Below are 26,217 nucleotides of genomic sequence, written 5' to 3'. Positions count from 1 at the left end.
CAGAAACACAATGTGATGGGCCACAGAAAGACCAGGGCCATCATCTAAGCACAACCTGTCATCTACACGTGAGAAAACACTTGTTTGTGTGATGAAGTGAAGACAAACCAACAAACAACAAACACAGTGAAATGTTAACCTTTATTAAAATGAGGTGAAAGTATCATTTCTATCTGTTCCATTATATTTTGTATTTCTGAAAGTCAACAGAGTGCATCGTATTGGTCAAGACCATGCACTCTGGCACCAGACTGCTTGGATTCAAGTCCCAGCTCTGTTATTTGCCAAATGTGTGACTTTGGGCACGTTGCTCTACCTATCTGTATCTCGGTTTCTCCATCTGTAAAATGGGCATAATAATACAACCTGTTTCCTAGGCTTAGTGAGTTTTATATATAAATAAGGAAGCAGAGAAAGCCCTAGAACAGTGCTACCTATACAAGTTATATTTTTGAGGGGGGTGGGGGAGTGCCTGCATGGTACGAACAGCTTGGATCCTGGAGCCTGCTTCAGATTGTGTCTCCCTCTCTCTCTGCCCCTCCCCTGCTCACTCAGCTTCTCTCTCTCTCGCTCTCTCTCAAAAACAAGTAAACATTAAAAAATGATAGTAAGTTTTTTGACTGTTATTTTTCTGTGTGTTTGAAATATTTCCTAACTTAAAAGTTTTGAAAAGTTCAGAAAACGCACACAGCATGTTCTGTGGCCTCGTTCAGTCCCTCTGCCGTACGTGACTCTACAGCACAGACACCCCACTTTGCGTTGCGGTGGAAATAAAATGCACAAATGGTAAACCCAGCAGATAGAAGACATCCTTCCACAATTGTGTCTTGTACCCTGAAATCGTGAGCCATGGCCCCGAGAAGCAAAAGGTCAGGCTGCAGAGATGGGCTGGCTGGTGCACGTTTAGACCAAAATTCAACTGAATACTGATGATGCCACCAGCACATGCCCCTCGACAGCAGCTGCGGGTATGCGGAGACCCTGAGGCCACCGTGGTCTCTCAGCACGGCCCTCAAGGGAGGCCTCTGTCACGGAGTCACGCAGGTAACGCAGCATCGGTAACAGTAAGCGAACGACGATTTTCATGACTGAGGCAAACTAACATTAAGATATACTAATACTCAGGGATGCCTGGGTGGCTCAGTTGGTTGAGCGTCCGACTTCAGCTCAGATCAGGATCTCACGGTTTGTGGGTTTGAGGCCTGCATCGAGCTCTGTGCTGACAGCTCAGGGCCTGGAGCCTGCTTTCGATTCTGTGTCTCCCTCTCTCTCTGCCCCTCCCCACTCATCTCTCTGTCTCTCTCTCTCTCTCAAATAAACATCAAAAAAAAAAATTTTTTAAGACATATTAACATTCTTATGTATAAATAAATTACTATGAGATCCTCCCTTACCCTCCTACCAAAACTGAAACCATTAAAAACAAAGGCAAAAGTACAAACCATTCAGATCACTTATGGTAACTTAATGCCTTTAGTTTTTCTGTGCTACCCCTTATACAGCATCAAACACACTTGAGGGTTAGTTTCTTTGAATAACCACAATGTAACCAATGTCTAACAAGATTTTTTTAAAGAAACATTCAAATTTCAAATGTTAACAAAATTTTCATCAAGCCAGGCTCATGCCAAACTTCAGTGAGAACCTATTATCTAGAACCCAGTACACGTAAACTAGCAAGTGCTCGTTCTAAAACTCCCTCCTAGGACAATCCAGTGCTGGACTGGTATGCCCCGTTAGAGATGATGTTAGAACAGCTCAACTATATAAACAGCAGGACCAAAAAAAAAAAAAAAAAAAAAAAGATCAGCAACTAAAACACAACTCTTAAATACGGACCACGTCCCAGACACCATTTATGAAAACAAAGCAGCATTATTTTATTCCCATCAGTTTACCAGCCAGAAACCATGCATGTCGCAGCCATACTCTAAGGATAATGAAGAGGGAGGCAGAAAGCATGAGCCCACCCTCAAAGACCTCCTCGAAATGTTTACCTTTTAGAAACAGGATTTCAAATTGAGTTTTTTGTTGCACCACGGCCTACTTTCTCCGGCAGGCCAGTTTAACATCATCTGGGTAGGCTTCCAGAAAAAATGTAACAAACCTGCTGAACAGATCGCGGAGAAACTTCTAAAGTACAAATTCCCAGTGCCTGTCCCAGAACCATTCATGGGAATCTGCAGACAAGGAGCCTGGACACCTATATTTTGAACATGCCTTGTCCCAACCCCATGGTTCGGATGGTCAACATGCTTAGAAATCACTAGATAATACAAATCACAAAGAACTAAAGAAAAGGAATGACGCTGGGAAGGAGAAGACAAAAATTTACTTGTAAACGGTAATTGCAGACCTGGAATATCTAAAGAAATTAAGTAGAAAATTAAAGGAAATAGGAAATTCGGTAGGATGGCCAGGTATTAAATAAACAGACAAAAATCAACAACTTTCCTACCTAACAAGAACAAATGAGAATCTATGCTGTATGAAGAGATCCTAGTTGCAATGGCAACAATTTACCTTTACTATTTACCTTTACTATTACTAAAGGCAATAATATTACCTTTAGGACTAAACTATACAGATAAAGGGATAGACATACAGAGATAGGTAAATGTGTGTGAAGAACTCTCAATATACAAGCAGGCAAATAAATTGAGAAAAGTCTTACTCTTACATGGGAAGAGTAATGTTCTTTTAAGAAACATCAAATATCATTGGGGAGCCTGGGTGACTCAGTCGGTTAAGCGTCCGACTTCAGCTCAGGTCATGATCTCGCAGTCCATGAGTTCGAGCCCTGCGTCAGGCTCTGTGCTGACAGCTGAGAGCCTGGAGCCTGCTTCGGATTCTTTCTTTCTCTTTCTCTCTCTCTCTCTCTCTCTCAAAAATAAATAAACGTTAAAAAAAACAAAGAAAGAAAGAAACATCAAATATTAAATCCAGCTACAAACTGATTGCAAGACCATTCAAAATCTGGGCCAATACTGAAGACAGTGGTAGTAAGTTATACACGGGTGACAGTAAAAGGTTGAAGAGTCATTATAGACACATGTTTCACATGATCTATCAGAACTCTAAATGCATATACCCTACTGTCCAAATGGCACGTTTCGGGGAATTTACCCCAATGAAGCACTTTTAGATGTATGCAAAAAAAGACAGGAACAAAAAAATATTCACTACAGCATTATAATAGCAAAACAACAAAACACTGGAAACACTCAAATGCCATCAATTTGATGTATGAAGTAAATTATAGTAATTCCATAAAATGCTATACAGCCATCAAAAATGAAGATTTATGTTACTGCCATACACAGATATGCAATGCGGTTTGAAAGAAGCTGCAAAACAGTATATGTTTGTGATGTAAGGAAGTTTAATTGGACTCACAATGCTGGGCTCAAAACACAGCACTATGTTACTTCAGGCAAGTAAGTTAACCCCTCCATACTTTAATTTCTTCATCCGTAAGAGGCAAATGATAATAATCCCCCCTAATGTTAAATATTACCATTTCCAGAAAATATTTCCTAATTGAAAAAGTAAAAGGACCCCATTATTTGATAACTTTGTTACTATTAAATGTTATTTGAGGCACAGTAGCCATCTATGTTTTTCCACACGTGACCCTTCAATAATTTTCTGCTACAGCTTTACTACCTTATCAATTTGTGCGAGCCCTTACATATTGAGGATACGAATGCTTGCTCATATACGTCACCAATGTTTCCCAGTTATACATTTCCTGGAATATAACTGTTGACAGTTTAGATGATCAAGTCCACCATTTATCTTCCTGAACAACTTCCTGTGTAGTTTCTACTTTGAAAAGTCCCTCACTTTACTAAAATGTCATATTACTCCTCTTCCAGTGCTATGTATGTCTTTTCATCCAAATGGAGAGAGCTATGTCAATCAACGTGTCCCAAATATGTGTACATAAGGAATCAAGACCAACAACTTTTACATTAAAAGCCCTTGGTTTTCTGTTTGAACACGACCTTCCGAAAGGACAGCCAGCATAGTTGAGGTAGGCATTGCTTCCAAAAACGCATAAACTGTGCCACATTCTCAAACTCAATGCCACATCCATGCATCCCCTGACCAGAGACCCTTTCTCACATGGAAACAGAATGAAAAGCTGCATGAAGCAATACCAATACCACTCCGCCTTTTAAACAAGTATGTTCTCTTAGCTCAAACTTCCAAACACCAAATCGCACTCCCAGGCCGACACTGTCCACCCCACCCCTGCCTTCTACCACCTCCCATTCTTACGTATCCTTCCACAGTCTCTTTCTGTCAATACAAAATATCCTCATTTGCCCCAAACATTTTAAACAGCTCTTGGGCAGAGCCTCTTTCACTCTTCCGTTAAGCGCCACTATTTTTCCACGGCAGTAACACAGACTTTTCAATTCTGCAGTCAAGAGAATTAATCTGTCAACTCAACATATTTATATATAGTTAAAATTCCTCCTACAACCATGTGTCTAGAGCAGAAGGTGACAATTTAAGCTCAATTAATCTATGTTTAAAAGTGGAAATGTCACATCCTAGAACAGTGTTTTTCAAACTGTATCCTATAGGGAGGTTCTTTTGATTAAGACCCCTTATGAGGTCCAGTCTCAAACCCCAAACTTCAGCCAAAATAGCTCCCCTCCTTCGTAAGGTCTTCAGTTTAAAAAAAGGGGGGGGGGGGACCACAACTGCCTTAGAATATGGTTCTCAGGACACTAAAATTATCCTCATGTCTTAATTATAGTTTCTAAGTAATACACACCCTCTCGATACTGTAAATTGGCACATGATCAAGGTCTAAGGTCTTCAAACACTCCTTGGGCTACTGAATAGAAAAGGGGAGTCTCTGTTTATAGGACAAAGAGTTCAATAGACAAGTTCAAATACATTAATTATTTCATCTAAATCCAATATCCTTCTTTTGTCTGTTGACCTGTGAACTTGACCACATACAGTTGTCCATTTGTCCTTCTATCGGCGGCATTTTTCGCCCTAGTTTGGGGAAACAGAACATCATGAGGTATGGTCTGTCTGTGGATTTTGATCTCTCTAAAGGGAACTTTAACTCCCAGATTAAAATGGTGGACCAAACGTATGATTTCATTATTTCACTTGGTCCCAAAGCCCCACAAAACTCAAAGCAAAATGACTTTTTAAAGGTATATCGATCCCCAATGACGGGAAGAAAAGAAGGGGACACAACAGCGAGAGTCTGGCTCCGGAGAGCTGAGGACCAGTGGTGACCGGCCTGGGGAGAAGAAAACCAGCAGAAGCAAGAGCTGAGGACCAGCCCGGCATGCACGCGCGCGTCCTGAAAGGCTCCAGACCTGGGAGCTGCACGGGCTCTGGGGAACTGAGACCCGAGGGCCCAAACCAGGGGGTCCGAGCGAGACTCCCCTCTGTCCACAGCTGGGCCACGGCTCCCCCGTGACCCCAGCACACTCTGCACGTGGACTCTCTGGAGACTGTAAGGCAAAGGGCCTCCACCGGCAGTCACTCGGCATGGGGGACACCAGCACCAATCAGAAAACAAAGGGTCGCCTGACCACGTACACGGCAAAAGCTGAGGGCTCAGACACCCTGTCCCACCACTGCTTTCTCCCCGCTCCGCTCTCAGAAGCCCAGCACCCAGGCCCGGCCTCCACGCAGAGGACCCGAAGTGTAGCCTCTGGGGAAACTGACCAGTCCAAAAGGAAGAATCTGAAGACACAGACGCCAGAAATATTCCCCAACAAACAACCTGCCTACATCACCCCTGGTGACATTCAAAATCAATACGCAAATCTACACATTCAGAAAGTCCAAAGAGCTTTTCCATTTTCTGACTTTTAATCATAAGCAGGCAGCCAGAAATTACCAACATCTGAGGAAACCCTTTCTACCACAGAAAAAGATGAAAACTCAGAAGAAACAACACAGGGGCACCTGGGTGGCTCAGTCGGTTGAGCATCCGACTTGAGCTCAGGTCATGATCTCACAGTTCATGACTTGGAGCCCCACATCGGACTCGCTGCTGTCAGCCTGTCAGTGCAGATCCCACTCTGGAGCCTCTGTCCCCCTCTCTCTCTGCCCCTCCCCTGCTTATGCTCTCTCTCAAAAAATAAATAAAACATTAAAAAATGTTTTAAAAAGGAGAAAAAACAAAACCTATATAGGGAGATACAGCACCAACACCACCATAAAAACACCATCATCAATACCCTACAAGAAGATACTACATTCAAAAAATAAAACGAGATACTATTAGTAAAAGAACATTTAGAGAACAAAAAGAATTCTTGGAAATTTAAATAAGAGCAAAAATGGAAAAAACTGAGGAGAAGGACTAGAAAATAAGGCAAGGCATATCCTAGAAGGAAAAGAGACAGAATGATGGAGAACAAGAGAGAAAGAGTAAGAAAATCAGAGAAACAGCCTAAGAATTCAACACGTGAATAGGTGTTCCAGAAAGAGCATGCACATGAGCACGTGCACTGACACACACACACACACACACACACACACACACACACACACACACACAGCAAAGGAAGAAACATTTTTAAAGTTTTACCCAGAATTCAAAGGTGCCAGTCTTCAGACTGCAGGAGCTCACACAAAGCCCAGCACAACAGAGGAAAACACACTCACTTCAAGGCACGTTGTTGTGAAACTTCAGAAACCAGAGACAAAAAGGAAACCCTAAAAGCTTCCAGGAAGCGGAGTAGGGGAATCAAAGTCATTTACAAAGTCTTCAGACTTCTTAGCAGCAAAGCAGAAGCAAGAACACAAAGAATCAGTGTCTGAAAAACTGAGGGAAAATTACTTCCCCAACACTGAATACTACACCCAACGATCAACCAAGTGAAGGGTTAGAACGAACACGTTTTGGACAAGCAGGAAAGGTAAACATCTCCCTCCCGCACACCCTTTCTCAGAAAGCTACTGGAGGACGCCCTCTGCCAACACAAAGGAGAAAACCAAAAAAGACGACGACATGGAACAGAGAACACACGGGAGAGAGGTTCGTGTGCCCCAGAATGATGGCAGGAGACACCAGGATGACAAAGGTGCACCCACTGGAGAGGAGGGACAGGACGAGGGACATGGGCATGTCAAAAGCACTCACTGTGAATCTCTGCACCCACAGGTGCCTCCCAGCCTCACAAAGCTGGCTACTGGACGGCCACCAGCAGAGAGGAAAGCAAGCAGCCAGAAGGCAGGATTCAGGAACGGACTCAATCCAGGAGAAAGGCAAAGGAAATGCCTAGAAGGTTATAAGCAAAGTCCTAGGCTGTGTGGCGGGCAGGCCCGGGAAGCAACCACCCCAGAGAGAAGGGCCAAAGTCTGCAGAAGGACCATCTCCAAAAACAAACTGACTGGTGGGATCTGTAACGTAATTAACCTTGTGGAAAACTGTAGTGAGTAGCTGGCGACTCGAAAATTTGGAAAGTCATTAGCAGTGGATACGAAGAAACCCAAATAGAGGCGGCAATCATGAGCTTCCGTAAAAACCAAATTTAAGAGAAAAAATAATCGTGGCACACTTTTACTCCATGAGCAAGTACATCTGCACACGCGTGGTAACACAAACACGCGTCACAAACTAGCTGGAAAATGTAATGACCCCTTTTGGGAGAAGAGGGAAGGAGAAACAGAGGGCAAAGGCAAAATGAGAGAATGTAACCCTTTTCTTGTTTTCAGTTTATTTATTTGTTTTGAGAGAGACAGAGAGAGCACAAGTGGGGGAGAGGCAGAGAGAGACACAGAGAGAGAGAATCCCCAGCAGGCTCCGCACTGTCAGCGTGTAGCCTGACGCAGGGCTCGAACTCACGAACCATGAGATCGTAACCTGAGCTGAAATCAAGAGTCTGTCCTTTAACCGACTGAGCCCCCCAGGTGCCCCAGGATGAGAGAATTAAAGAGATAATGTGACAATTTGATAATCAAAAGACAGACTGATGTGCATATTATTTAGAAACACTGAAATCCATAAATGCTGAAAGATACAGAATTAAGAGCTGAAAGCAGCTGTTTCTGAAGAAAGAGAAAAGCAGGCAGGACAGCACCCACGTGTCTTCACATAAGCCCCTGAGCTCTATCTGACCTTTAATCAGTATGCATATTACTCTGATAAAATGAAAATTTTTTCCATAAGCCCAAAAATAAATGATTAAATGAACCGCTTGCTTCCTTTAAAGCTTAAATAACACTCCTGCTGTTAGTCTGGCATGTTTTTGACCATCCTTTTTACTCTCTGACAAAGTAGAACTGGGACTCCCAGGGGGCTGCAAAGCCCCCTAAAAACAGGACACCCTCAGAGCACTACAGTCACAGCTCGGGGAGACACAAACTGCTGACACAGAGGTACCCGATGGGGCAGCGCCCCGTTCCAGAAGGCCAGGGAAATAAGGGCGCAAGACGTAACACACCATTCTCGGGCCGACACAGAGTAAGCGGGGGAGACCCGAAGGCCCGGGGAACATCACGTAAGTAGCTCACACAGGCAGGTACGCTTCGAACTCTGGACACACTAGCAGAAAACACAGCTGCACGTCCGTGCAGAACATTCACAAAACTGACCGGGTCTTAGACCCCATGAAGTCCAAAGAACAGAAATAAAGCAAACAGCACTCTCTGTGGACATACTGCAACAACACCAGAAATCAAAAGCAAAATAAAAAACCAAACAGGCCTTTATACCTGAAAATTTTAAAACATGCTAGTAGGGAAATATTGAGTTATGGGGGAAACTCAAAACAAAAACACAGAAATTTCTTGAAAATTATAATGCAAAAAATAAATCCAAGTCTAAGGGACACATACAGCCTAAAATATATCAGTCAAAATTTTGTGGTAATAAATGCCTTTTCAAGTAAAGGAAAAAATAAAAATAAGTTTAACAACCAGCTCAAAAATAAAAAGATAAAATAAAGGAAAGCAAAAAAAAAAAAAAAAAAAAAAAGGAAAGACAAAAGCAGAATAAATGAGTCAAAATACACAAAACTAACAACTAAGAAGTAAACCCCAAAGCTCATTGTTTGAAAAAAAGATCCACAAGACAAGTCACTAGGTAAGCCAAGAAAAAAAGGATGAAAACAAAACACATAAATTTGAGTGACAAAAGGAAAAATAACCATAAAAGCAGAGGACACTTTTTTAAATCATGAGGCTACTATATACATACATTTGAAAAATCTGGATGAAAAGAATTGTTTTTAGACAAACACAACACAGCAAAACTGATTCCACTAGATGGAAAGTCCCACAGGCTTCTAATAGGGTGAGCAACAAAACTCTCCCCACAAGAAAGCACTAGGCTCAGACAGTTTCACGGGGTAATTCTACCAAAACCTTAAAACTCAGGTAATCCCAATACTATCCCAGACCGTCCCAGAGCATAGAAGGAGAAGGAAAACCTCTTAATTTGTTTTATGAAGACAGCGTAATGCTGACTCCAAAATCTGACAATGATTGCACCAAAAACACTAAGCCATTAATCAGTCACACTTACATTGAAGCAAAAATCTAAATAAAATGTTAACAATCTACCTACACATCAAAAAACAATGCATCATGATCAAATGGGGGTTATCCCAGAATGCAAAAGGGGTTCAATATTAGGCAATCTGTTAATATAACCCATCATACTAAGTGGCTAAGGAAGAAAACTACCTGTCCCATTTACGATAAAGATACCTGACAACATCCAACACCCATTCCTGTTGTAAACATTCCAAAAAACAGAAACTGATTAATAACATGATATATGTATGCATATGTGTACATACGTGTATTTGTATACATGTACGTGCATGTGCGTACATGCGTATATCTGTATACTTGTGCGTGCATGCGCGTATACGCGTCTCTGCGTGCTTTGCGTGCATGCGCGTACACGCGGGTCTCTACGTGCTTTGCATGCATGCGCATACACGCGAGTCTCTGCGTGCTTGTGCGTGCATGCACATACACGTGTCTCCGTATGCATGTGCATGGATGTGCGTACACGTGTGTCTCTGTATACTTATGTGTGCATGCGTGCATGCACACGCGTGTATCTGTATCATGCGCATACATGCGTGTTTGTGTGCTTTGTGTGCATGTGCATGCATGCGTGTGTTCGTATATGTGCGTGCATGTACACGCATGTACTTGTATGCTTGTGCGTGCGTGTGCATACATACATATATTTGTATACTTGCATATGCATGTGTGTATGTAGGCACATACACACACACACACACAGTAGCCCAAAAGCCAGCATATTATTTTAGAAACACCAGAAGCTGCCCCACTAAAGAACAAAAGAATAATGCCCACTAACTCCATTCCTATTTAACATTTTGGAGGCAATGGTCATTGAAGTGTCAAAAAAAACAGAGTCCTTACCAATGGAAAGAAAAGGGAAAAACACTCTATTTGCCAAAGATTTTGTATCTGGAAAACCCTCAAGATCAAGGAAAAAACTCATACAAACACAACAGTACCTTTTAAAGTAACAAGTTACAAAATTAACACGCACAGAAAACTAATACCCTTAATGTGTTCAAGAAAAACAGAAAACATAATGAAAAACAAAACACATTGGGGTGCCTGGGTGGCTCAGTTGGTTAAGTGTCAGACTTTTGAACTCAGCTCAGATCTTGATCTCAAGGTTGTGAGTTCAAGTCCTGCGAAAGGAAGGAAGGAAGGAAGGCCACCATTTATGACAGTAAAACAGAAATTCCATACCTATGTGTAAACTTAACAAGAAATCTACCTAAGGGAAACACTATTCCTAAAAGACACAAACAGACTTGAACTAATTAATGGAAAGCTACGCCATGTTCTTCCATAGGAGGACTCACCATCATAAAGATGTTGGCCCTCATTGGGAATGCAAGCTGGTGTAGTCACTCCGGAAAATGGTACGGAGGTTCCTCAAAAAACTAAAAATAGAACTATCCTAGGACCCAGCAACTGCACTACTAGGCATTTATCCACAGGCTACAGGTGTGCTGTTTCGAAGGGACACAGGCACCCCATGTTTCTAGCAGCACTATCCACAATAGCCAAAGTATGGAAAGAAGCCAAATGTCCATCGATGGATGAATGGATAAAGAAGATGTGGTGTATACACATATACAATGGAGTATCACTCGGCAATCAGAAAGAATGAAATCTTGCCATTTGCAACTACGTGGATGGAACTGGAGGGTCTTATGCTAAGTGAAATTAGTCAGTGAAAGACAAATATCATATGACTTCACTCATATGAGAACTTTAAGAGACAAAACAGATGAACATAAGGGAAGGGAAACAAAAATAATATAAAAAACAGGGAGGGGGACAAGAGACTTTTAAATACGGAGAACAAACAGGGTTAGTAGAGGGGTTGCTGGAGGGGGGATGGGCTAAACGGGTGAGGGGCACTAAGGAATCTACTCCTGAAATCATCGTTGCACTATGTGCTAAGTAATTTGGATGTAAATTTTTAAAAATAAAAAACTAAATTATGTTGGTAATTTAAAAAAAAAAAGACGTTGGTCCTCATTAAATTAAGTTATAAATTTAATAGAATCCAAATAAAAATGCCAGGAGGCATTCTCCCCCCCACCCCTTGCCCAACTAGAGACGCTGATTATAAGCTCATTTGGAGGAACAACAAGCAAAAATCTATCAGAAAGCCCTAAAAAAAGAATGGGATGTGTAGGAGAGGCCGGCCTCCCCAGGTATTAAATCATCCTAAAGCCTCAGTAATTAAAACCCTGTGGCGGTGGTGTATGAATAGACCAATTAATGCAACTCAAAACAAAATCTAGAAATAAAAACAACTGCACAAATTCAGTACATGATAAAGACAGCATCTCTAAGCACAGGGGTTTTTTCATAAATGATGTTGAGATAAATGACATAGCCAAAAGGAAAAAAAGACAGGAATCGTTCCAACTTTCCTCATACTACATATCCCAGGATACATTCCAAATAGATTAAGGATTTAAATGGGGGCTGGGGGGAGAAGAGAGGAATGAAACCATTAGAAAACAAAACACCAAATAACCTGGGAACAGGGGGAAAAAAACTTTGACTCAAACTCTATAAACAATAAGGAAAAGATAAATGTGATTGCTTAAAAAAAAAATCTTTGCAGAGCAAAAGACAAATGATACATAGGGAAGAAAATGCCTTTGCAACTGACACCATGAAGAGCTAACACCCTCATGTGCAGAAAAGACTCAACAGGCTCAAGATGGCTCTCTTTAGACAAGTCCTGCTTGCCAGCCGGGCCTCTGACTGGCACCTGGGAACTCGGGTTTCAGGAGGGTTCCCCCCATTCCCTAAACGGTATTCACTGTGCCTAAGTCGTGCAAACAGTAGTTGATGCTGAACATCTGCTTCCCTTAGGGGGTTCTGGAACTTTGGCATGTGCTAGGCAGGGGTGAAATGGCCAGGCCCAGTAACACCGGGCACCGTCTTTAATGAGCTTCCTTGGTGTGCTGTCAGAACTGGGTGCTGACTAAGCACGTCCATGTCACTCCACTGACGACTCTGGAAACTTGCTCCTGGTTTCCTCCCGCCTCTTCCCTTGGCTGTTTTTGCTTTGTACTTTTTCACTACAGTCCTGTAATTGCTCCTAGAAAATCACTGAAGCCAGGAGCGGTCTGTGTGACGTCCAACACATCCTAACACACGAAGAGCTTCCCAAATCAAAGAAGCACGAGACCAAAAACACACAGAAAAATGGGCTAGAGAAATGATGAGACAGAAATGTAACGCCTCTTAACCACATGAAGGGATACTCATCTTCCCACATGAGAAGAAACTCAAAACTCTAATGTCACTGCGGTGCCTAGGTGACTCAGTCAGTTAGGATTCTGACACTTGATCTCGGCTCAGTTCATGATCTCACGGTTTGTGAGCTCGAGCCCCGCATCGGGCTCTGCACTGACAGCATGGAGCCTGCTTGGGATTCTCTCTCTCCCTCTCTCTGCCCCTCCCCTCGCTCACTCTCTCTCTCCCTCTCAAAATAAATAAATAAGCTTTAAAAAACCTGTAATATCACTTCTTACCTTCTAGACTGATAAAAATCAAAATCTTTGACAATGTACTCTGTTGGTGAGTCTATAAGAAGACACAAGCCCTTTCACACATTGCTGGTAAGGATACATACTGCTGAGCGGGATTTCGCACTGATGGGCAAACCTGCATATGCAGTTACCCTCTGACCCAGAAATCCCACTTCTAGAAATCTATCCCAGGGAAACCCAGGAAAACACACAAAAAGATGTATGCATGCACAAGACTATTGCTGAAGTCTTCAGATAACAGCAACGTGCTCAAAAAAAGATGGGGACAGATCTAAAGAACACCAGAAACAGTTTGCATGGGCCTTCATTGGCCAAATCTGGAACAATTTAAGCATCAAAACAAATAATGGCAATAACAGATAAAAACCTTTTGATTATAACAGACTACGACCTTTTGAATAAAACCACAGCCCCTACATACTGAATCTGATAAATAGATGACAACGATGGAAAAGTGTGCTCTTAGACGAAAACATTAATAAAAGTAGAAATGATGCTAGAGTTTAAACTTAAATCACAATTTGGCAACCCCACTGCAATCATCAATTAAGGCAAAAATCACCAGTGGACACTAAAACTAATGGGTGAAAGTTTAAGGAAAGAACAGGTATTTATTTGCATAATCTCAAATCTCTCTAAGTGATATTAATTACAAAGGGGAAAACTGCAGTGGAGAAATCTAGCGGACATCACTCTATCCAAATAACCCAAGTGAGCTTCATCCAAGAGGCGACAGATCACTCACTATTTTAAGCCTTCTGACTAGAGGCAGAAGTTCTGAGGATCTAACGTACAGCGTGGTGATTACAGTCGATAATACTGTATCATGTACTTGCAAGTTGCTAAGAGAAGAGACCTTAAATGTTCTCACCACAAAGAAGAAATGGCAACTATGTGATGTGAGGGAGGTGTTGGCTGAAGCTATGGTGGTAATCATTTGGCAACAGATAAAATGAATCAAAATGTTGCACAACTTGAACTTCTACAAGGGTCTCTGTCAACTATATCTCAATCACGCTGGGGGTGGGGAGATTCTGGTAGGATGCACTTGGATAGAATGGCGCCTCGTGTGGTATTCCTGACCAAAATGCACGCGTGTCCTGAATCTATCCTGTGGAAACACCAGACAAGCCTACACCGAGGGACCATATACGCAGCAACTGGCTCCCAAAAATGTCAATGTCCTGAAAAACAGAAAACGGCTCCGGGACTCGTCGGGTTGGATGAGATCTGAAAGGCGGGCTGGCGACAAAACACAAGGTGTGGAGCTGGACAAGGGATGGAAGAAGAGGCCACAAGTCATCATGGGACAGGCCCTGGGGATCCAGGCTGTGTGGACACCACCACTGCATGCATCTTAGACTCTTTCACATTAGTCATTGGTCTGTGATTACAGAAGAGACAGTCCCTGTATGCATTGAAGTATTTTGGTATAAAAGGGCACAAGATCTGCAACTTACTCTCAAATGGTTCAGAAAAATACTATGTACAGTTAATACCCAGAATGATGGAAGTGATGTTAACAGCTGGTGAAGCTAGGTGAAGGATACATAGTAGTTTGGTACTCTTCTTGTAGCTTTCCAATATTTCTGAATTTTTTTTTTCAAAATAAGTTTAGAAATGCAAGAAAGGGACACCTGGCTGGCTCAGTCAGTGGAGTGTGCAACTCTTGATCTCAGGGTTGTGGTTTCAAGCGCCCAATGCTGGATGTAGAGATTACTTAAGGTCTTTTTTTTTAATGCAAAAAAAGTTAAGACTGGAATTTGTGGAATATTCTCTTAAAACTCTGTAACCCACTAGTCCCTTTAAATAAACAAAGCTTTATCTTCGGATCAAACGGGTACCTTGGTCCATATTCTCCTGGCCCCCAGCACACTTGTGCTCACTAAGGTGATCTCAGGGACTATTAGAGGAGGATGTGCGGTTACAGAGATGAAATTTATTTGCTATGAAAAGAAAAAATATGTATATATACACTATTCGGTACACTGCTAAATCACTACTGTTCACTATGTACAGTTCAATGTGAATTTTTCTTTTAGAATTTAATACTAGATAAAAAGCTTTTTCAGGGGCACCTGGGTGACTCAGTAGGTTGAGTGTTGGACTTCGGCCCTGGTTAGGATCTCGCGGTTTGGGAGTTCGAGCCCCATGTCTGTCTCTGTGCTTATAGCTTGGAGACTGGAGCCTGCTTCGGATTCCGTGCTTCTTTCTCCCTCTGCCCCTCCCCCGCTGGTGCACACTCTCTCGCGCTCTAAGTATAAACATTAAAAAAAAAACATTTTTTTAAAGAAAAAAAGCTTTTTCACCTGAGAAGCAGGTATGCCTCGGCCTTCCTAATGACAACAATTACATAATTGACAATGACTCTCTCATAACTGTCAGGCAGGGAGACTAAGGCCAAATGCGAGGCCCAACTACAGCAGCCGCTTGTCTACAGCGTAGGAGGACTCCCCTTGGTCCTGGTTCATTTTAGGTGCATTTTTATTTAATCCCATTTTGAGGCTAAAGGCAATCCAAAAACAGTTTTCACTCTCTGGGAAATACAAGAACTACTGATACACTTAAGTGAACTTACGCCTTCCCAGGCTGCTCCTTCTGACCACATACTGGGCCCCGGGAATTCCTGATAAATCAGTCACTTCCGTAACAGAATATGTCCGTGCGGAACCCACTGGGAAGATTCCCTGCCACTGTCTACAACAGACTGCCAAAGCCTACGACAGACAAAAAAAAAAAAAAAAAAAAAAAAAAACCCTGCAAGGAAGTGGGGTCACAAAAGTGACATAACTGAAGTTTTATCTCCAAGCCAGCTAAGTTACATTTATCACTTACCTCCAAAGGTCAAAACTGAGCACCATGTTGTAGGCATTTATAGCAAGAAGGATGAGTAAGGTTCCCGTCTCACTAACATAAAAGGTATGACGAACTCCGTGGGCATTATCTTAGCGCCAGCTACCAAGAACTGCTTTAGATTTCACTGGGTTTACAAGACCAAAAATACAAAAGCAAGGGTTTCACATGCACGGGTGGGAATGAAAAATACATCTCCCTGTGGCCTTCACTCTTTGACACGACCACAGCTCGGCTGGGCATGGGATGCATACAGATGTTGCAGGGGGAACGAATGCGTCAGACGCCAACAATTAAGGGGCAGGTGTTCACACCAATTTTGATTTTGGCTTCTGTTTGGGGTAGCAAAACAACTTCTAAAATAAAAGGCCACGTGACTTCTGATACAAATGCTTATTTCAAAAGGAATTAGCACAAGCCAAGAGGCACTTTTTCCCAGCCTGTAACCAATGCTAGTGGCTTCAGCAGGAAAAGGAAAGCACGATCAGTAGGAGATGGACTGTAACAAATTAAAGACACCCCCACAAGGTTGTCAAGGAAACCAAACCAAGCGCAGTTTCCTACAGAAAAGAATCAAGGTTAAGGTGAACATGCCACCAGAAGATTTTATGGCAAAAATCCTTAAAATCCCGTGTCGAAAAATCTTTACGAGACTCAATTTTAGTTCCAGGCTATTTTACCAAGTACATCCTCTGTAACGCAAGCAGGCATGCTTGAATTTCCAAAGCACCAGCTGGATGGATTCACCTTCCTAACTAAATTCAGCGAAGCTTGGGACACTGAAAGTATGGGAAATTTCCTAAGGTCTCTCTCGCACGTCGCTAACCACATCAGAAGAAACTATCTCAACCGAAAAGTAAAGAAGGAAAAAAAAAAAAAAAAAGGAAAGAAAAAAAAAAAACTAGACCACAAAAAAAAGGCTTTCCCCAATTTAGACATTGTTTTCCAAAATGGAGGCTTTTTAACATCATTCTTTTTTTTTTTTTTTTTTTTTTTTTTTTAAGCGAAAAGGCAAGTGAACCGGCCAAGCGAAGCAAGAGCTGAGGCTGAGTGAACCCTTCGACACCAGGAGGGAGCAAAGCGGGCTGCACAAAAGGTGTCAAGTTGGTAAAGCGACGTAAAAACCTCCGCAAGTAAGTGCTAAAGAATTATTAACAAGAAGGGACATGCACTTGGGGGGCACAGGACCAGGGCCGGTCTCGGGCAGGGGCACGGGCCGGCGGGTGGAGGGGGCAGGTCACGTCCGGAGGGGCTGCAGCGGCCCGGCGCCCGGGAGGAGTGGGAGGCGAGGCGCGCGGCGCCCGGCAAGGTGAGCAGGTGACCGGCGTGCGGCCTCCGCGGGCCGGGAGGAGGGGGCGGGGCGCACAGGTGGGCGGCCGGGAGCCGGGCCCGGGCCCCGCGGCGGGGCGCTGTGCGGCCGCCAGGTGAGACAGGGCGGGCCGCGGAGCAGGTGCTCGGCGCCGGGGCGGGGGCGGGCCGCGCGGGAGCGGGGCCGGCGCCGGCGGCTCTTACCCGGTGCCGCAGTCCACCACGCAGGGAGGCAGGGAGCCCGCCATGCTCGGCACGCGTGCCGCTCGGCCCACGCGGGCGGCCCGGGAGGCGCCGCCGCCGTCCGCTCGCCGCGCCGCCCGCTCCCGGGAGCCTCCGCAGCGCCGCCGCCGCCGCCGCCGCCGCCGCCTCCGGGGGGCCCGGATGCTCGGCGGCCGCCCACGTGACGCTGCCCGGCCGGCCAATCAGGCCGCGGGCACGCCCCGCCCCGCCCTGCCGCCCGCCCGCCATCTTTAGTGCTGGCGGCGAGGCCTGCTCGCGCGGACGTCAGATGCCGCTGCTGGAGAGATTGGGAGTTATTTTTATCTGACTTACGGTGAACATGACCTCGTTGCCGGGGCCTGTCTCCTTCTCATCCCGTAAATCTCGGCTGGCATGTCACCTTCTCAGGAAGTTGTCCCTAATCATCCTAACTAGGTCTCCTCCCTGCACCTTACTCAGTCTCAACAGCCTACTGCTCTCATTGACAAAGCTTGGAGCAAATTTTTAACGTTAATTTATTTGTAGTTTTCCCCCCAGCCCCACCCCATTGGACTGTAGGGTCCACTAGGATAGGGCTCGTGTCTGTCTTACCATTGATGACCTGGTGCTTAGCACGGTATTTGTGCGTACATGGGAAGCACCCAACTCTTTGTTGAGTGAGTGTATAACCTTCACCATAAAGACAAAACAATCAACGACCTTAGATGGAGTTAACCTACAGCAAGATCCTCATGGGAAAATGCTTTTGAGCATCAAACATGAGATGACCCCCAAAGTTCTTACTGAAACTAGGGACGGGCGGGGCGGGGGGGGGGGGGGTTGCCTGGCTGGCTCAGCGGGTAGAGCATGTAGAGATTACTAAAATAAATAAATAAATGAATAAATAAATAAATAAACAAACAAACTTTTTTAAAAAAGTGGAGGGCAAGCACCTACCTACTATGTTATGAAGGTGCTGAAAGTCCCATTTGCTTCCGGCTCCTACCCTATCATAAATTTGTGACATCAATTTTTAGGAGCTTTCTGGAGACATAGTTCCATACAGTTTAGTTTTAAAGCAATGTGCTTTTTTCCCTAGAAGAAGTAATAGATTAGCTGGTCATTCTAGGTAACCCATGATCATCCCCTACCCCCACCGTACCCTCACCCCCGCCAAGGGAACTAGAGACAGAAATAGAAGATGAGAGGGAAATGAAAGGTCAGGAGAGTGGAAGAAGCCCAGTATAGGACCCCAAAGCCAGGGACAAAGACTGACTTGCCCACTTTGCGTTTTGCCAAGGGCCGGCCCAGCTCCCAATTTTTCAAGGCCCTCGTCAGAATGTTGTAGGTAAACTACAGATTGCAATTTGTCACTGCCATGTCTCTTATTTTCATTCACTTAGTATATATTTACCAAGTGCCTACTGTGAGGTTTTATGTCACATATGGCCCAGTTTGCTTCACCAGAGAAGACGCCTTAATGGAATTGGGACTAGCTAATGATAAAGCATGTGCCTTTGTGGGGGTGTCCCCTCTGCATAAGACTAGTTGGGAATGGTGGCCATGATCAGCAGCTGGTAGGAAATAAAAGATTTCCTGACCTCTATATTCCCTCTTGATACCCCTTGGTGTATCAGCTAAGATGTTTTCATATGCAGATAACAGAAAACTTAAGGTGGCACAAAGAATGAGAAAATTTTATTTCTTATGATAAGAAATCCAGAAACTCCAGGGGCGCCTGGGTGGCTCAGTCGGTTAAACGTCTGACTTCGGCTCAGGTCATCATCTCACACTCCGTGAGTTCGAGCCCCATGTCGGGCTCTGGGCTGACAGCTCAGAGCCTGGAGCCTGTTTCGGATTCTCTGTCTCCCTCTCTCTCTGACCTTCCCCCATTCATGCTCTGTCTCTCTCTGTCTCTAAAATGAATAAACGTGGGGCGCCTGGGTGGCGCAGTCGGTTAAGCGTCCGACTTCGGCCAGGTCACGATCTCACGGTCCGTGAGTTCGAGCCCCGCGTCGGGCTCTGTGCTGACAGCTCAGAGCCTGGAGCCTGTTTCCGATTCTGTGTCTCCCTCTCTCTCTGCCCCTCCCCCGTTCATGCTCTGTCTCTCTCTGTCCCAAAAATAAATAAACGTTGAAGAAAAAAAAATTTAAAAAAATAAAATAAAATAAAAAAAAATAAAATGAATAAACGTTAAAAAAATTAAAAAAAAAAAAAAAAAAAACAAGATGGCTACAGCCACTCCGCATAACGGTAATGGACAGGGACAGGGGGAGATGTCCCCATCTTCATTCCTTTCTAAGAGTGAGAGGAAGGAAGCACTTTCCCAGAAGTCCCTAGCAGCTTCCCCTCATGTTTCATTAACCTGACTCAATTTGTTTCCTAGGGCTACTGTAACAAAGCCCGCAAACTGGGGTGCTCAAAGCAACAAACGTTTATCATCTCACAGTTCTGGAGAAAAGAGGGCCAAAATCAGGTGTTGGCAACACTGTGTCCTCTCTGAAGACTCCAGAGGACAATCTGTTCCCTGCATCTCTCTCAGCTTCTGCTGTTGCCAGAAATTCTTGGCATTCCTCAGCTTATAGATGCATCACTCCAATCTCTGCCTCTGTCTACTGTCACACGGTGTTCTCCCCATGCACATCTACATCACCACACAGCATTCCCCTCTTCCTATAAGGACACCAGTCATATTGGAGTAAGGCCCACTCTAATGAGCTCATCTTAACTTGATGACAGCTGCCAAGGCCCTCTTTCCAAATAAGATCATATTCACAGGTCCCAGGGGTTAGGACTTCAACGTGTCCTTTTAGGAAACACAATTCAACTCATGACACCAGCCCACGCTGAAAGCAGTCATGGGCAAGGGGAGCTGATGCACTCTGATTGGCCTCCATGGTTAAAGATGAACCCCTTGGGCTGGAAAGGGACCCTGTGTCCTCTGAAGCATGTGGCTGCCAATTCCTGGCTGAAGTTGGGTTTGAGCAACAAGAAGGGGAAAGGCAACCAATAGTTGCTGCCCTGCTCATAATTTTTCTCATTAAACCAGATTTGCTCCCTCATTCTATGCCTTTCCACTCCTCAGCCTCTGCTTGGAACTGGCGCTGAAGCAAGTCATTTTTGTCGACCCCGCTGGAGCGACACCCCCTCTGTGAAGCCCTCCTTCCGCTCCATCATTCTCTCCTCCATGCTCCCTCCCACCTTTGCACTTACTTGATGGCACGGTAATGGTGATGCTTCCCTCAGGCCCGTATACCAGGAGTTCCCTGACAGTAGAATTATGTCTTCTTTATATTTCCATCTCCAGCTCATTGGATCCTACCTAGCATCTTGTAGCCACTTCCAACGAATGAGCGTTGAATAGATAGAAGTCATCAGAAAATGCTTAAAGTTCTCAGGTGCACATAACATTGGTTTGTGTTTACTTTTTTGTTGTCGTCAGAAGCAAATGAAAGCCAACAATGAGGCATAGTTTCTGTGTCTGTGCGGTCTCCGTTTTTTCCATCTATCACAACATGTCCCATGTTATTCTTCTCAGACCGTAAACCATACATCAGAGACTGACGGCATCGCTTTTGACGGTGTTAGGACAAAACGCCCACGGAGAAATAAATTTCACGTTCTGTGAGAAGCTCTTCAGGTACAATCTCTATTGATCATACTGCCAAAGAGGCTTGTTTCCTCCGATATGCTTCTATTTGTAGTTCCTGCTTTCCTAAGCAGGAAGAGATGTCTCTTTTTTGCGCTTCTCCCCAGAAATGGGGAAGGCAGAACACTTCCTGTATAGAGTTCAGCATTTCTTCCGTGGCCCACGATGTGACTGTTCACGGCTGCTATCCTGAGTCCTGAATAACTCAAGACCACCTTCAAAAGAACTCTTAACAAACACCTTTTGAGGCTGGGAATGATGCATATTTATGCATATGGAGACAACTTTAAAACAAAGTAATCAGGGCTTAGAGGGTGTCGATCTAATGCAATTTAGTCAGTGAGCACCCAGACAATGGGACCTTAATTTCCTGTGTTTAACTAGTTATGCTGGGCCAAGAAGGAAAAAGAACACAAAAAAAGGGCTGTCTTCAAAAATGCCCATCCAGCCGCGCTGTGAATCTTAAATGTAGAGCTGTAGGCAGGAGCGATCTGTGTGTTCTCCGTTGCCATGAGATCGCAAATAGAGAAGAGTACCAAAAAATTAGTGCCCATTCCTTTGAAATTAGCTGGCATTCTCCCTCAAGAGGAAGGGCCTGTCACCACCCTCAATGGACTTCCCGGAGGTCTTGGCAACAGCTGGAGAAAATGGTCCAAACCAGAGCTGATCGGCCAGAGCGTGTTGAGCATGTCAGAGAGTCGGTAACCGACCCCAAACCGCAGGCCCGGTAAGGAAATCACCGAGAACGTGAACATGTTCAGATCAACTCTGCTGTGCTTCTGCGTCTGCCCAGGCACCCGCTCAGCCCGGAAACCGTCCTCGGCTGCTCTCCCGTGCTGCTCCTTTTCCAGGGCCTGCTCGTTCAGTCCGCTCACTCAGCCTGCGTCTGTAGCCCGGCTTTTGATCCCACTGTCCCCCTTGCTGAACTGCCCGGTGCCTTCACACTAGCCAGCCTGTCTCCACGCTTTGCCTGTCCAAGACCTCTTTGGGCCAAGCGGCACCGCTGTGAGAGGCGTCGTGGCAAAACACAGAGGGTTTGTACGTCACGCCAGCTTCCTTCCCCACAGCCTTCAACAAATCCCTAGGAATGACTATGGAATTTGATCCAAACCCTGACTGTGGCATTCAGGGTCCTCCACAAGCTACTCCTGAATTACCTTTCTAATCTCATCTCACATTACGCCCTTCACACATCAGGGCACGCCGACCACATGCCAGACGCTCTGCGTTGTCAGGTCAGCCTAGAACATTCTTCTTCACCTACCCCCATCCTCTTCCTCCTTCAAGATTCCATTCCACTCATCCTTCGAGTTCAATTCAAAAGCACTTCCTTTATTTCTTGGACAAAATAGGGCGAATGCTCCTTTATGTCTCTAATCAGATCAATCACTAGTTGGTTTTTTTTCATGTTTATTTATTTTTTTAAATGTTTATTTATTTTTGAGAGAGAGAGAGAGAGACAGACAGAGCATGAGTGGGGGAGGGGCAGAGAGAGGGAGACACAGAGCCTGATGCGGGTCTCAAACCCACAAACCGTGAGATTGTGACCTGAGCCAAAGTCGGAGGCTCAACCGACTGAGCCACCCAAGTGCCCCTATTTATTTATTTTTGAGAGAGAGGAGGGTGAGGGGCAGAGTGAGACAGAGAGAGAGAATCCCAAGCAGGCTCCATGCTGTCAGCTCAGAGCCTGATGCAGGGCTGGATTTCACAAACCGTGAGCTCCTGACCTGAGCAGAAATCAAGAGTCTGACGCTTAACCGACTGAGCCGCCCGGGCGCCCCTGAGATCAATCACTAGTTCTGGGTCTACCAGTCAGAATCTAGAGTTAAATCTACAGGTGCACATATTAATTAGGTTCCCCGTTCTACCGAAAAGCACTATAACTTTATTCGTAACGCTGTCCTAGCCAACTCTTACAGAGAACTGAACTACAAGAATATCTTAGTTTATAAAGCATATTCAGTACATCATCACATTTACTCTCCATAACATCCCACAAGGCAGATATTATAAATACCTCCTTTAATCAAATAACAAAACTGGGGCTCATACTTTTCAAATTAGGATATATTAAAAATTCAGCTCTGTTTGGGTACCTTCTTTAGGCCCTCTTAAGAAAACAGGGAAATGCTAACGTGTCACAACACCAGTATGTGGGAAGCATGGAGATCATGTGTGTCCCAGTTGGAGCCAGGAGGGATCCCGACAGCCTGCCCTTCAGACTGACCCGGTCCCACACTTTGAAAATGGTGAGCTCTTCACCCGGAATGTTTTCTATTTCCAGCAACAAATGCCCACGAACTTCCATTAGGCAATCACTATATGTCCTAGGGACTGAGTAGCATCCAATAAAACTCTAATTCTTTTACCGAAAGGAAGGAAACTGCTGAGTGGCAGACTTGGATGCCAAGCACTCTGGACAGAGTGTACTGCCAGCAGCGAGGTGCAAACGTCTCTTGCCATTGTGCAATCTCACAAGCAACAGGTTTCGGAGGAGTTGGCTTCCCAGGGGCCTCCCCTTTCCTTACTGATGCTCGCTCTAGAACGTTTTTTAGAAGCAACACGACAGGAACTCTTATGGAACTAGAATGAGCGAAGCAAGACTGTGCCGCTTCAAAACATCCTCCCCGGGTGTTGACCCGGTCCCTCTGGGCCCGAGAAGGGGTGCGGACAAAATGAGAGTTCATAGCGAATGATGTGGAGAAACCGAACGGTGGCAGGTGGAAAGACACGGAGTGAGAAGCCAGGCCAGCTGAGTTTGAGTCTTTTCTTTTCTCTTTTATTTTAGAGAGAGAGGCTGAGAGAGACACAGAGAGGGCAGGGGAGGGACAGAGGAGAGAGAGAGAGAGAGAGAGAGAAAGAATCTTAAGCAGGCTCCTCGCTGAGCACGGAGCCCGACCTGGGGATCCATCCCACGAGCCTGGGATCATGACCTGAGCGGAAAGCAAGAGTCAGACGCTCGACTGACTGAGCCACCCAGGTGCCCCAGAGTTTGAGACTTTTCATCCAGCCGGAACTCTGGTTGCAACCATGTGTATCTGAACCATGTCATCACTTACTTTTTCTTGTGCTTACCTTACTTACCAAGGTGCAAGATGAATTCTAAGCAAGAGCGGTTTGCAAAAAAAAAAAAAAACCCAGAGTCACCGGGTTCCTGATAAATATAGCTGATAACAAATAGCTTATCAGTCAAGGTGAAAATCACGCTGTGCTCTTAATCCAGACATTTTCAGTTGTATCAGTTTATACCAATAAAAAAAATGTATAAAATTAATTTGACTTTATTAGAGTATGGAAGGAGCCCAAATTTTGAAGTCTTTCCGAATGTGTTCAAATGCCATTTCAGAAACTTAAATATGTTTCTACATATTTATGAGCTTTAGTTTCCTTATCCGTCAGGAAGGGTTTTTCTGAGCTGTACAGTTTATAAAAATGCCAGGCACTGTAACATGGAAAGCGTTCAATGTCCTCACTGCCCTGGTTCCCGGCACCTGCTTCTTCTGGTTGGTAATTCTCATATACTCAGATTTGTGCGGCCACAATCACGCAGCTCTAATCTGGCTATTTGGATGATAACTAAGGTATAAAAAAGGGTTGAAATAGACTGATCCTCACTATTACTTAAGATTTGAGACATTTTTCCATCCGTGGAGGTGACCTGTGTTGAATCATCCCTGCTCTCTCACCAGCTGTGGCCCCAGGGACACTTAATTCTCATGATGATAAAGCTTTTCTAATTCAGAGCTAAATAGTCTAGACTGGTAAAAGGTGTAGGCTTTAAAGCCAAATGGACTGAGTATGAATTTCAGCGCTGACTTTACGAGTTTGTGACCTTAGGCGACTTATTGAACCTCCCTATTCCTCAATCTCCATCTCAGTAAAATTAAGGAAATAATATGACCTGCTCCATGAGGGCTGGTGCGAAGAATGAAGAGATGATTTATGTAGAAACCCTTCCAATGGTGCCTGATACCTAGGAAGTATTAAGTAAATGATAGTTACTATCATTATACTTTTTTAATTATTATTGCTGTATGGGAATCAAGATATTCCAGGTGGGCCTCAGTAGGACTTAGTTTTTAACCCATCCAGCTAGAGGAAAACTACCACTGGGAAATTTTCCGGTCGTTCTAAGCTGAATACCTCATCTCTGCCTTAAAGAACAAAGTAAGGTCTATTTAAAAGTACTTAGTACTTCGGTGTCTGGGTGGCTCAGTCGGTTAAGCGTCCAACTTCAGTTCAGATCATGATCTCACGGTTCGTGGGTTCGAGCCCCGTGTCTAGCCCCACATCGGGCTCTGCACTGACAGCTCAGAGCCTAGAGCCTGGAGCCTGCTTTGGATTCTGTGTCTCCTCTCTCTGTTCCTCCCTGGCTTGTGGTCTGTGTGTCTGTCTTCTCCCTCTCTCTCAAAAATAAATAAATAAACTTTAAAATCATGTAAACACTAAATCATTCAGCAGTCTTCCAAGCACACATGGAAGAGGGGACTGGGCGGTGGGGGGGGGGGAGTGCCTTGCATGACCCCACCCTGCAGACTGACCCAAAACCCCTTCTACTGGCTCACTTTCTCAGTCTGACGGCCCAAAACTCCAATTCAGCCCACACAGACCCATTCCTCCTACCATTACCCATGTCTTTCAAAACCCTTGCAAAAAATACCCATCTAGCTCTTGAGTTTTGTCTTTTCTCCACAGAACAAGTAATGAATGAAATGGCAACAAGTACATACCCATCGATAATGACTTTGAATGTGCACAGACCGAACATTCCAATACAAAGACATAGGGTGAGTAGAAGAGATTAAAAAGAAATAATAATAAGACCCATCTATATGCTGCATACAAGAGACTCATTTTAGACCTAAAGACACCTGCAGATTGGAAGTGAGGAGATGGAAAAAACGCTTCTCATGAACGTGGGTGTCACAAGAAAGTCGGGGCAGCAATACTTAATTGGACAAAATGGACTACTTTTTTTTATTAGTAGGCTCTGCGCCCAACGTGGGGCTTGAACTCAAGACCCCCATGATCTAGAGTAGAGTCCCATGCACTTCTGACTGAGCCAGCCAGGCACCCGAGACGAAAGAGACTTGAAGACAGCGACTGCAGCAAGAGCTTTGTCTTTTCTGT

At 44.5% G+C, this 26,217-nt stretch overlaps 1 protein-coding gene across 4 annotated transcripts in view; it reads right to left on the bottom strand.

Moving 5' to 3' along the window:
- Nucleotides 1-17,632, bottom strand: part of ACTR3B (actin related protein 3B) — an 89,561-nt gene extending 71,929 nt beyond the window's left edge. For 2 of the 4 annotated variants that reach the window (XM_045496262.1, XM_045496263.1), the window contains exon 1: nt 15,912-16,522. In XM_045496262.1, coding sequence (XP_045352218.1) covers nt 15,912-15,937 — 26 coding nt within the window. In that variant the 5' untranslated portion in view covers nt 15,938-16,522. Of the gene's footprint in view, nt 1-15,911; nt 16,523-17,441 lie in introns of those variants that run through there. The other 2 variants (XM_045496264.1, XM_045496261.1) reach the window with 2 other exon arrangements.
- Between the last annotated feature and the right edge of the window lie 8,585 nt (nt 17,633-26,217).

Source organism: Leopardus geoffroyi, chromosome A2 (assembly GCF_018350155.1).
Source record: "Leopardus geoffroyi isolate Oge1 chromosome A2, O.geoffroyi_Oge1_pat1.0, whole genome shotgun sequence".
Classification (NCBI taxonomy): Eukaryota; Metazoa; Chordata; class Mammalia; order Carnivora; family Felidae; genus Leopardus; species Leopardus geoffroyi.
Note: the sequence above shows the minus strand (reverse complement) of the source record. Positions and strands in the feature narration are given on the sequence as shown.